The following is a 12,681-nucleotide window of genomic DNA, read 5'->3' on the forward strand; positions in this document are numbered from 1 at the left end:
TCCATTAAAAAAATTCCAAATTTCAGTTGAGGGGGGGCCAACTCGTATGAATACCCATCCCCCGCACACAAAATAGGATTGTGAATACCGCCTCCTGCGTGATAGATCTAACGAAAAAAACAGTTGATCTAACCAGATCTAACGAATATCTACCAAAATCCATTAAAAAAATTCCAAATTTCAGTTGAGGGGGGGCCAACTCGTATGAATACCCATCCCCCGCACACAAAATAGGATTGTGAATACCGCCTCCTGCGTGATAGATCTAACGAAAAAAACAGTTGATCTAACCGGATATAACGAATATTTACCAAAATCCATGAAAAAAAATCCAAATTTCAGTTGAGGGGGGGCCAGCCGCAGAGCTATCATAATCAGTAACATTTTGTTGAAATTTTTGTTGAGGGGGGGCTGGCTACGGGTTAGCCCCCCCTGAAAAAGATTGTTAATATTGCCTATTTTAGAGTAGATCTAACGAAAAAAACAGTTGATCCAACCTGATCTAACAAAGATCTAACAAATGCAATGATCTTTTGTAAAAATTCTTAATATGGGGGGGCTAACCCGGGGGAGGTCTTAAGTCTTTGTAGCATGGCAGGGGTTAACGGGAAAGGGGATCGGTTGGAGCGCGCCAGGAGTTAAACGTCCTTAAGAGCGATTGCATGGGTCACCGGCAGGGGGCTCGCCCAGCATCAACCAATGAAAGGCAGCTCTTATGGACCTTTAAAGTCCTGGCGGCAAAGCTGCTGCTGTAAACACGTTAACCCCGTGTTAACCCCTGCTAGAAACCCTGCAGAAATCTATCAGAAAACGAAGAGAAAAATGAACACGTATGTTCGCGGCGACCAAGTCTAGCATATACTATGGGTTTGCTGAGACGTGTGTGCATTCCCTGAAACCAGTGTATATAGCAGGAGTTGGCCTGTGATTCCCCGAGGCCAACGAGGCGACCTCAGTGCCGAATCACCAGACGCCCGGGGCGACACGTCACCTCCGCGTCAGGGTCCAAACGAGAAGACCCCTTCCGACTAATCAAACTAACCTTAAATAAATCTATCGATCGCTAAAACAAAGCTGGGTTATAGTTTCTTTAGAAGGGGGGTTAATAAGACTGAGGATTTCTATTCCCCATGGGGACCCCCCCTTTCATTGAAACACTTCCTTCGTCAGGTGCCCAAGCTAGAGATGTAAGGAAGTTTTACTTTACTAAGTGGATGGTAGATAAATGGAACCGCCTCCCAGCAGAAATGGTAGAGGGTAATACAGTGAGGGGATTTAAACATGCATACAGCTCCTGAAAGATGAGATTGATTAAGGTTTGAGTCTTTACAGCAGTAGATGGGGGCCGAATTGGGCCGATCTGCCAGCACATTCTATGTGTTGTTGTAACTATGACGATATAATCACCATCAGCAAAATTTATAGCTCTCTTTTTCCGCAATAATGGAATAACTTACCTTTTTTTGTATTTTTGTACATGCACTTTTTGGTGCAACTTGATATATTTGACGATAGGTGACTAAGCTTCTGGCATCACATACAGAAAGGGTTAACCATTGAAACGACGCATTATCTGGAAATTAATCTTTCTTACAGTCTTTAGAAATTAAACCAAACGCACAAAAAATTTAACCCGTGTCGGGTAATTTTTAACAGGCGCGTTAGTTTGTTGCATGAAAACAAACAACAACATAAGAATATGGAAACATATTGCCTTGTCTTCTAAACAGCGCGTCAGACACATTTTATGAATAAATAACTCGGTGGAATTAATAAACTTGGCGTTATAACATTTGCAGATATTGGTCAAACCGCCAGCATTTAACAAGCACGGCGAGCCGGCCATCTATAATTGTAGTTTCTTTTCCATCAAAGGTTAACGTTGTGCGTTCCAATAAACTGGGGGTGAGACTGAGAGACCCCAATAGGTCCAGCTTGGGGGGCGGGGGGAGAAGTTGGGGAGTTTCAAAAGAGAAGACATGTTAGAACAGGAGACTGTAATCTAAAACTAGAGGGTAAGAGGCTTAGATGGAATATAAGGAAGTTTTACTTTATTGAGAGCGTGGTAGATAAGTGGAGCAGCCCCCCAGCAGAAGTGGCAGAGGTTAATACAGTGAGGGAAGTTAAACATGCATGGGTCTTATCTGCTCTCATATTCTATGTTTCTATGTATACATGATGTCGGCTGACAAATCATTTTTTTTACTAATATTCGTCCAATGACAAACCAGCATGAGATCGCTGGTTAAAATGCAACACATTTGATAACTAATAAAAAACTAATAAATTATTATTATTTATTGTTTTATATGGCGCCCTCATATTCCGTGGCGCTGTACAATGGGTAGACAGGACATAAAAAGCAGTATATAACATAACAACTTGACTTACAGAACAACAGGCGAGGAGGGTCCTGCTCAAAGGAGCTTACAATCTAGTATATCTACTTGTGTTTTCTGTATCCACACATTATTTTATCCCATTCACTTATCCGCTTGAAAAAAAAGCGTTATTTATATTACACGGAGATTTAGCTTTTACTACAGTAACCTTCTCTGCTGGGAAGCAATTCCATGCATCCACCTTCTTTTCTCACACACATATATATATATAATTTCTTTTATGACCGGATTTTCGCACTGATACTGTCTTTTTTTTTTTTTTTTTTTTTTTTTTTTTTTTATATTTATTTAATTTTCCAGGCAGTTTAACACAAACATAGAATACATCGGTAAGGCATTGCAATAACGGTTCTTTATTGCCGACAAAGAAATATATAATCTTAAATACGTTTAAACAATTATTCCAAGCAAAACTGTCTTTTTGTACCGTGTGAGGGGCGTTTGGGTAATTAGGCATTGAATGGTATCTTATTTCCGTATTCTGCTCCTGACATATAGAATGTGGGAGGTACTGTGTGTGTAATAGGAGAGCAGGGTGTGGAAAACATGTTTTCTCCCCGATCCTCGGATCCTGTATGTCACTGCAAGCCTTCGCAGGTCGTCGAGGAATCTGAAAATGGATATTTCCTATATAGCAACATTATTTTTGATACTTTTAATAACAATTTTAGTTCTTTGCAATGTTTTGGGCGGCTGGACATCAACAAACAAAAATTTCCCTCCTGGACCCAGACCTCTGCCGCTGATTGGAAACCTACATATTCTTAATATGAAGAAGCCGTATCTCACCTTGATGGAGGTAAATACCCTTACGAGGCGGCGGCTAAAGGCGATGTGGTGTGATAGACTCCAGTGGAGCTGGACATCCGAGGGTTAATTTTTTTTTAAGGAAAAAAGATAATATTTGCAATGGTTTATTGTCATGTAATTTCGCTGAATGAAAGATATCATGTCTTAGATGTAAGTACAGACTTTTTACTTTACTGAGAGGGTGGTAAATAAGTGGAACAGCCTCCCAGCAGAAGTGGTAAAGGCTAATACAGTGAGCGAATTTAAACATGCATGGCTCCTGACTCTATGTCAACGTCTCATTTTTTATTTTCACAAGGAATATATTGTTTTCTTCTGACTTTATAAATCAGAAATGTAATATTTGTTAAAAATTGTCTCTTAAAAGCACAATGTCAAATATTTTTTTTTTCAGATTTTAAATGCAATTACAGCTGAAATTTTTATATACAGCAGGATATTGACATTATCAAATAAATATGCAAAAGCTTTCCTGAAATACTTATTCAGTTAGCAGGAGTTTACATGAGAGTAGTAGTTACTTAACTGAGAGGGTAGTAGATAAGTGGAACAGCCTCCCAGCAGAAGTGGTAGAGGGTAATACAGCGAGGGGATTTAAACATGGATGGGATAGGCACACGGCTCCTGAATCTAAGACGAGACCAACGACGGATTAAGGTTTGAGTCTTTACGGCAGGAGAAACAGGCGACTAGATTTATATGAATAAAAGATAATATTAAATATTAATATCAATAAAAACATTAATATGTTAATAATAAAACTAAAAATAATCATCATCATCTCCAGCCAAGCTAGACGTGTTGCCCATGCCAGTTGGCCTTCATTTGCAAGAGATTGCCCCGTATAAAGCATAGTTTAATTGGAGAACTTTATAAAAAGTAATTATTTAACATAAATTAATTATGCATTACACAGGATTGTATAAGGTTGCAGCTTGCTGTGCAGGGGTTAAATGGGAGGAGGTTTAATTGCACCTCCCCCAACACATTAATAAGGTTTTGGTAGCCGTATAAACTGCTTTGTGTGCCCACTGTGTAGGAGGTGAGAGTCGGTTCTCACCCTATTGAGAGTGTGCCTTTACGTGGCGGGTGAGCTTAATTATGCTTTGGCCAATTCCTATAACCAAAACCTCTCATTTATATTATGTTTATAGATTTGTTGCCAACTTTATTAGGTGAGAAGCGCAGACAGTTTTTGTTTTTTGTATACATTGTACAGCCAACACACTGTATTTGCAGCATGCTCACACTGTTTGGTAGGCCTCATATTATACATTTGTATTATATGAGCCTGAGACTAGCTTAGCGCACCGACGGTTTTTCTTTTCCCCGTTACACAGGATGAAGCCATAGAAGCTCACTGGGTCGGCCTTCATAATGTACAATGAAGTCAGTGAGCTGATGCTGAGATACCCAAATACTATTTTATTTACGCCGTTTAATTTATAAAGCCTTTTCCTGCTGTTTCTATACACATTATCGGGGCATTTAGGGCTGTAGAGCCCTGCGATACCCTCATACCCAGCAAACATTCTGACCTCCTAGAAAAGAGGGGGTATCGGGAGAAAAGAGGGGGCATCACGGGAGAAAAGGTGGCGTCGAGGGAGGAAAAAGGCACATCGGGGGGGGGGAGAGGGACATCAGGGGAGAAAAGGTGGCGGCGGGGGAGGAAAGAGGGACATCAGGGGAGGAAAGAGGGACTGATCCTCTTCAAAAGGGGAATTTGGAAGGTATTAACTGAAGTATATTTGCCTTAATGGTTTTGTACTTTCTTGGTTGGAACACATAGCATAATCTGAACCCTAATGCTATAATTCTTCCCCATATCGTATTGCCCAAAATGTTTCTTTATAGCCTTATCTAGTATTAACAGGGTATATGATATATATCTTTGTTTTAAATGTATCTATTTATATATATATGTATATAGATATATATAAATATATATAGTCACACACACACATTTATTTGGCACATAGGTTATTCTGTTAAATATTTAACTCTGTAATTTATTCAAAAAAATGCGACATTCTGCACGAAAAACAAAACACAAAATAAATGTTTAATTTTTGGCGTTCTGCACTTTGATCAGAATTTTAAGTTCATCGCCAGACAGTACTCCCAAAATGTGTGGTAATAAAGCCAGCACGTGCTGACGCAGCATTTTGGGACATTGCCCTGGAAACAGGTAACTTGCTGGCTAGACTATAAACCTTATTTAGAGAGGCAAAAGTGGAGTAACGCGGAACCTTCCAGAAAAAAAGCTATGAAAAGTCTATGAAAGAAAAGCATGAAACATGATAAAATATCTCTTTATTTGCTTAAGTGCCTGAGATTAAATTCTATTTAAAATTTGATTAATACATTTTATTTATTATATTAAAGTTTTATTTTTCCTAAATCTTACATTTTACAGTTCAAGTAAAAATAAGCAATAAACTGTGTATTTACTAGTAGATGGGTCATATTTATTTACCTACATTCTGTATTGGCCAATTGTTTTTTTTTTGTGTGTTTGTACAGAATTTCTTTGCTTCCCCGAAATTAACCAGCGCTCTCTTTTTTTCTTTGTTCCAGCTGTCTAAGAAATATGGTTCCATATTCACCATACAGATGGGCACCAAGAAAATGGTTGTTTTAGTTGGTTATGAGACGGTAAAAGATGCCCTGGTGAACAATGCTGAAGAATTTGGAGAGCGGGCATCGATGCCAATATTTTATAAAATGGATAAAGGAACAGGCAAGAAAATCATTATTTAATATTTTATATTATATATATTATATTTTATGCATTTTATTTTTTTATATTATATAATTCAATATTAAATGTCACTTTTACCGTTTTTAACATATTTAAATGCATGTATCGCAACTACTTATCAAAGCAAGGGAAGCCGAGAACTTTGTCAAATGCTGACAGGGGCCGGGGGGGGGGGGGGTAGTCAGTATGTGAGACAGAGATCTGCTTCATAGAAAAAAGCAACAAGAGAAAAGGGAGGGGCGTGTGGGCCATACACGAGTCTAGGTGTGTTAGTGTGTATGACTGTATGAGTGTCTGGGTATGATAGTGTGATTAGGTTGTTGTGTTAGTGTGTGTGTCTGTGTGCACGTGTGTTAGTGTTGAGTATGCTGGTTGTATTAGTGGCATTGTATGGATGTGAGTTAGTGTGTCTGCTTGTGTTAGTGCGAGCAAGCTATACAACCTAGCGGTTCTAATACCAACGCCAATCCCTACATTATATTGCAGAAGGCATAAGTCTTAAAGGGAAAGTCCCATGGAAAAACAAATATTTTTAAACCTTAAATACAGCGATGTGTAGGTCGGCATTGACAAAAAAAATCTTTTTTAGTTTTTTTTCATTGGGAGGGCCAGTAAAATGATTTGAGCACTGTGTTCATGAATACCCGTGCTTAATGCAGGTGTCGTCATGTCCCGCGGAGAAAACTGGAAAGTCATGAGACGATTCACCATTACAACCTTACGTGACTTCGGAATGGGAAAGAGCAGCATTGAGGAGAAAATCATAGAAGAATGTGACAATTTGGTTAAGCAGTTTCTATCATTCAACGGTACAATATAGAGAATAGACGTATTGTATCCTGAGAGTATAGGGGATAACATATACACTGGGCAATATACATTGTAATATGTGTTGCTGCTTTAGATTTTAATTAGAATTGGTCCATTTTCGGTTAACTACTGCATTCAGTCAATATAAAACAAAGTAAGCAGCTTTTTATTTGTTTCCGTAAATAATATTGTATACCATTGATGTATTTTTTAAGGAAAACCGTTCGATAACGCGGTGACAGTCAACTCCGCCATTGCCAACATAATCGTGTCGGTAGTTCTCGGCCATCGAATGGGTTATGAAGATCCAACATTCTTGAGGCTCTTGAGTTTGATCAATGAGAATATTCGGCTCGTGGCATCTCCTATGGTTTCGGTAACATGAAATTTCTTTTTTTTGTACTTTTATGAGCATAAAAGCAAAAATCCACTACGTAAAATACACAACGAGACTATTGTACATTACTACCCAGACCTATCATCGAGGCCAGAGGAGCAAACCCATACAAAAGCCAACCAAATCTAGTTTTTACTGCAAAAGTTAGGAATTAGGTAAATAAACTTGGACATTTATATATTTTATCATATCAAAATTACCTTGGACAAAAAAAAGAAAAGGGCTACTTGTTTTTACCAATACATCCCTTTTTATATGATATATCAACTGATTGTTGTTTTAAAAGTTTGATGTTGTCCACGTTCCATGAGAAACACATTAAGTCCACCTTCATCTAACATCAAGCGTTACAATTTAATTCCCTCTAACTTCTAAACCTGACCTTGCGCTCCCTCGCCTCTGGCAGGGCTGGGAATATACTTGGGTTGAGGCCTAAACCCAATGCTAAAAGTCCTGAGTTTATATGGTTGACGACATGAGGTCTCTTGAAGAGCTTGCAGTCCTAGACCTTCAAGCAGTATTTAATACTAATACTTACGTGGAAACTGCCCCAAGGTCCTTATTCTACCCTCCAAATGCCAACTTAAAAGTCCAATTATCTGAGTTGCATTTGGAACCCATAAATGTATAGACACTACCACTGGATTGCTTAAATATATATGCGCCAGTATTCTTACCTACGTGACCCTGACAGATTTACATATAGAAGGAGATATATGGGGAATTGATGGTAGATTTGAGGGTTTTGTGTCTTCGCCATCCAAATTTCCATATACCACATACCCAAGTCTATTCTACAACCATCATTTATAAAAAAAAAAAAAAAAAACACCAAAAACCTGCAGTTTTAATCATTTCTTTGTGTTCCATTCCCAGATTTATAATTTGTGGCCTAGTTTCTTTGGATTGCTTCCTGGAAGTCACAAAACCGTTCAGAAAAACTTGGCTGAACTCCACCTCTTCATAACAAAGACGTTTGTCGACCACCTGAAGAAATTAGACGTTAACGATCAGAGGAGTTTCATCGACGTGTTTCTTGTGAAGCAAAAAGAGGTATGTTTTATATCTGTAGCTGTAGGTTTACAAGAATGGCGTGTGTCTATATGTGAATATGTACGTTTTTGAGGGGGTCTGTTCACTAGATTATGGGTTGTCCATAATGTTGAGTTAAAAAAGGTTGCTAAACTAACAAAAGTCGCCATATATGTTCACATGACCCAACGTGACAAGTTAAGTACCGTAAATATTTATTAAGACTGTCAAGTTGATTGGAGTACATTGGCGAGAGTTGAGTTGGACCCACCAACCTCCACTCGAGAGGCCATCTTTGCCCAACCACATTAATTTAATCATATACGATGTCCTACACAAGGCTGAGAGAGCTTCCGAGGAGCCATACAAAGGATGTTTCTAGATTCATTTATATGCATGTATTTGCAGCCTTCAACAGTGAAGATGTAAGAAGGATACTTTCGGCTAAATTATAACCCCTTTTCAGGAGGAGAATAATCCCAACACATATTTCCATAACCAAAATCTGATTAGTCTTGTAAGAAACCTGTTTGCAGCTGGAATGGAAACAACTTCTACAACCATCCGCTGGGGTCTTCTTCTCATGGTGAAATACCCAGAAATTCAAGGTAATTATGGACAATATTGTGGATTCTGAGTCAGCCAAGAGAGCAGACGTGAATTTTGTTTACAAATTATTTTGTGAATTAACTGAGGGAAAAACATCCATAATATCTACTTATCTACGTATCTAGCAATAGACCACAATTACGTCCTCAGGTAGCAGCTGCAACCACGACTAGGGGGTAATCCTTGTTATCCCTGATCACTGTTTGATCAAAAGTATCCGTGAGAAGTCAGGAAATTAATAATCATAAAACAAACTGAACACATTTTTTTCACAACAGTATCACTTATGGTGTACATGAGAAGTGTTTGGGTGTTTTTTTCAGTTTTCACTCACTTTTTTAATATTTAATATTTTTTGCATTTATCGTCTAATGAATATGGAAGCAGACTGTTAAAAAATAGACTGTTTTCTGTAAGGACAGCCATGTTTCCCCTCAAAAAATATACATGTGTACTTGCACATACCTGATGCATAATAGCACTAGAAATACTTGTAAAACATCCATTTAATAAGTAAGGAACGCTACACTACTAAACGAGAAACCCTACAAGTGTTGCTGTGTAATATCAAGGCATCGTCAGGGGAGCATTGGCATATCCCCCAACATTTCAGGTGCCCAAATTGGGACACCTGTGTTGAGGTCAGAGGTTTGAGTGGTTGGGGTAAGGCTTGAAGCCAACTGCCCAACTTACCCAAAGAGGCACCCTGTGGCGCTTAGATGGAGGGTGTCGCAAGGTAGCCACATGGTAGCTGCAATGCATTTTACTCCATTAAGTTTAGTCCGTAATGGCTCCCTGAGACAGTCAGAGAGGATCTCCCCAACTGTCCCATGATCCCCACTGCTGGATTTATATAAAACGATATCGATATATATGCTTTACATTTTTTTAGCCTGGGTTTCATGCAAACATGCCATTTAATTTATGTGACTGTAGAAAAAGTCCAAGAGGAGATCTCCAGGGTGATAGGTTCAGCAACACCTAGATATGATCACCGTTCCCAAATGCCCCTTACCAACGCGGCTATCCACGAGGTACAGAGATTTGCAAACATCGTACCCATGAATTTGCCACACGAGACGTCTAAAGATGTAAACTTCAAGGGATATTTCCTTCCTAAAGTAAGTTTTTATCATTATGGTCATTTTAAATCCCATTCTATGATGCTTTAAGGGAAAGAGTCAAAAATAAATAATTTCAGTATTGTACACAGCATTATAATACGCCATTTTCTTCAGATTGTTCCAAATTTCCAGATCTATAGGCTTTATTCCAATCTCCAAAAACCACACTGAGCTGATGCTTTATGGCTATGCTAAGGAAGTCCTCCTCATGTTAACGAAGTCCCTTTTCCTAGAGCCCTTAATTATTTAGGAGGTCTCTCTAGGTGATTTAGGCTGAAACATAATGTTGTATACTACAAAGCAGTAGGGGCACATGGAGCATTTGGCCCCTCCATGCTACACTGCTGACATAACCTGTGAGGGGACGTCAGAACCCAACAGAGAGGAGCCGCTCTAGAGCAGGTATGTGTATTACCTGATTAATCCAGCGCGGAGCCGGCTCCTCTCTCCCAGCATCCATCTGCACTCAGACAGGGAGAGTGGGAGAGCTTTAAGGTTTAATCTGATTGGTCACAGGCTAACAGGAGCTCTAGGCCAGTTCAGAGGAGCTTCAATGCCTTTTTATTCCACCCCTGTGTTTTATGTTGTGCCCTATTTTTGCTAATTGTCCTGATATCAATGGGACAGTTCTTGACCAGTTTTTGACTCTCTTTTGCTCTTTTTTTTGACACAAGTACAATATGTCTGAAAATATTTATCTTCAGGGCTTTAGCAAATGTGTAGCGATACAATACAAAATGGCGGCTGAGGTTTCTGTGTTACAAGTGGGACCAGAAAGGGTGAAACATTATTGTAACACACAGATACTGGTCTACACGTATAAGGTCTACTTTACTTATACACAAACCTCTTGGAGGGACCTCACTCCCAGACACTAGCCACATTACCTATTATTACCCCATTTTATTGTTCATATTTTCATGATTGGTTGCACCTTCTGCCTATTGTCAGTCTTACAAAATCAGTATCTATAAGAAGATCAAGTCCAAGGAATCTAAAATCTCAATCCAATAATGTATAGGCTCTCTGGATGTTGAACCTGGGATATACAATATTCATACAGAAACATCTTTATTTTTTTAGGGAACTTATATTATTCCACTGTTATACTCGGTTCTTCGTGACGAGACTCAGTTTCCAGAGCCGGAAAAGTTTAATCCGTATCGTTTTCTCGACTCAAAGGGGAATTTTGTGAAGAACGAGGCCTTCATGCCTTTTTCTGCAGGTAAAATGAACAATGATGCACCTAAAATAACTTCATTATATTTTATTTGTATTTTCTGTAACCTCCTACAAACATGAAATCCAGGGCCATCTTTAACATGGGGCAAAAGCAGCAGCTATAGTGCTTCCTCTGAGGTAAGGAGGAGCAAATTTTAAGAGAGGTCATGCAAGGTCTAATTGAACTCAGGTGAGGTGAGTAGAAACTGTCTCACCTTTCCCCACTTCCTGTCACACACCCCAACACAGGTGTCCTAATTTGGATACTTAAAATGTTGACAGGTACATAAACCTTACACAACAATGTTTCTCCCCTCCTCGCAATGACAAAGAAGGACAGACATAGAGGGCTGAGAAAGGCCAGCAGTCGTGTCCCCCTGTCCCTCAGATGCAAGGAGATGACCTTCCTTCCCCTGATGGATAATACATTAGGCATCAGGTTTTACATAAAAGCTCTTCACATTTGCATAGTTTTTATTAACTGTTCCATACAGATGATAAATATGTTTGTAATTTCAAAAAATACATAGTCGGTTTAACAATATTTTTCTCTTTTTTTTTACCAATTGAAGGCCGCAGAGTTTGTGCCGGGGAAAATCTAGCAAGAATGGAGCTTTTCCTCTTTTTAACCAGTCTTCTGCAAAAATTTACTTTCCGTCTACCACCTGGTGTGACTGAAGTGGATCTCACCCCTGCTGTTGGAGTTACAACGCCCCCACTACCCCACAAGCTATGCGCAATACCAAGATTTTAACAAAAAAGACCAATAGACACATGTATCATCTGCCGGATATTCTTATTCTGTTTGATCCACATCATCGACAATGGAAACCCTCTGCAGTGGATGGGGAAGCTAATATAATTCAATACAGATACAGTGTGTCAAAAAAACCTCCTAGACCTGTTCCTCACACACCTTCTATTAATTACGCAATCATTTCAGAATGGGATTACAACCATATGCATAGAACAATTTAAATCATAGACTCTTGCTTTACAAGTTAATCACTTTCCAACTTCATGATGGTCCATGCCATAGTGTAGGGGACTTCCTCACATCCGAGGCAGTCATTGAGCGCCGATAACAACTGCCCCCGTCCTGCCAATACACAATAATGTTACCACACATTGAGGTCTATTCACTAAACTCATTTGTTCACTAAAATACCATGAGTTGCTTGTTTTTTTAGATAAGAAAGTGGATATAACCGTATTAGCCCTACCATGCTGCCAGTAGTCGGTGTGCTTGAGTTTGCATCAGCATGGGCGAGAGTGGGCAGTGTGAGTTGGCGCCAGCATGGCCGAGAATGGTCAGCATGTTTGAGTTTTGTGTCAGCATGGCTGAGAGTGGTCAGTATGTTTGTTCCAAAGCAGGGTCCTTACAACTAAGGACCCTGCTTAAAAGTTTTTGGGTTACAATGGGGGTATAGGTGGTGGGGGCATGATCCTGGTGGTGCTGTGTTTGCCACCCGTGGATGAAGATGAAAAACAACAAAAAAAACATTTTTGTGCCTA

At 39.3% G+C, this 12,681-nt stretch overlaps 1 protein-coding gene across 1 annotated transcript; it reads left to right on the top strand.

The window, feature by feature from the left end:
- The first annotated feature begins 3,009 nt into the window (after positions 1-3,009).
- LOC149281510 (cytochrome P450 2K4-like) lies at positions 3,010-11,920 on the top strand. Its single transcript, XM_089499227.1, has 9 exons — positions 3,010-3,201; positions 5,790-5,952; positions 6,633-6,782; positions 6,999-7,159; positions 8,057-8,233; positions 8,679-8,820; positions 9,758-9,942; positions 11,029-11,170; positions 11,739-11,920. The coding sequence occupies exons 1-9, from the start codon at positions 3,019-3,021 to the stop codon at positions 11,918-11,920; spliced, it is 1,485 nt and encodes a 494-aa protein (XP_089355353.1). The 5' UTR covers positions 3,010-3,018.
- Positions 11,921-12,681: the final 761 nt, after the last annotated feature.

The sequence above is a fragment of the Sceloporus occidentalis genome, unplaced genomic scaffold (genome assembly GCF_023333645.1).
Source record: "Sceloporus occidentalis isolate IW3139 unplaced genomic scaffold, rSceOcc1.0.p SCAF_131, whole genome shotgun sequence".
In the NCBI taxonomy this organism is placed as follows: domain Eukaryota; kingdom Metazoa; phylum Chordata; class Lepidosauria; order Squamata; family Phrynosomatidae; genus Sceloporus; species Sceloporus occidentalis.

Excerpts from the sequence above, each read along its gene's own strand:
- LOC149281510 (XM_089499227.1), top strand. The coding sequence starts at position 3,019 with ATGGATATTTCCTATATAGCAACATTATTTTTGATACTTTTAATAACA. Across the intron at positions 6,783-6,998 it reads GCAGTTTCTATCATTCAACG|GAAAACCGTTCGATAACGCG; the intron begins GTACAATATAGA and ends GTATTTTTTAAG. Across the intron at positions 8,821-9,757 it reads GAAATACCCAGAAATTCAAG|AAAAAGTCCAAGAGGAGATC; the intron begins GTAATTATGGAC and ends ATGTGACTGTAG.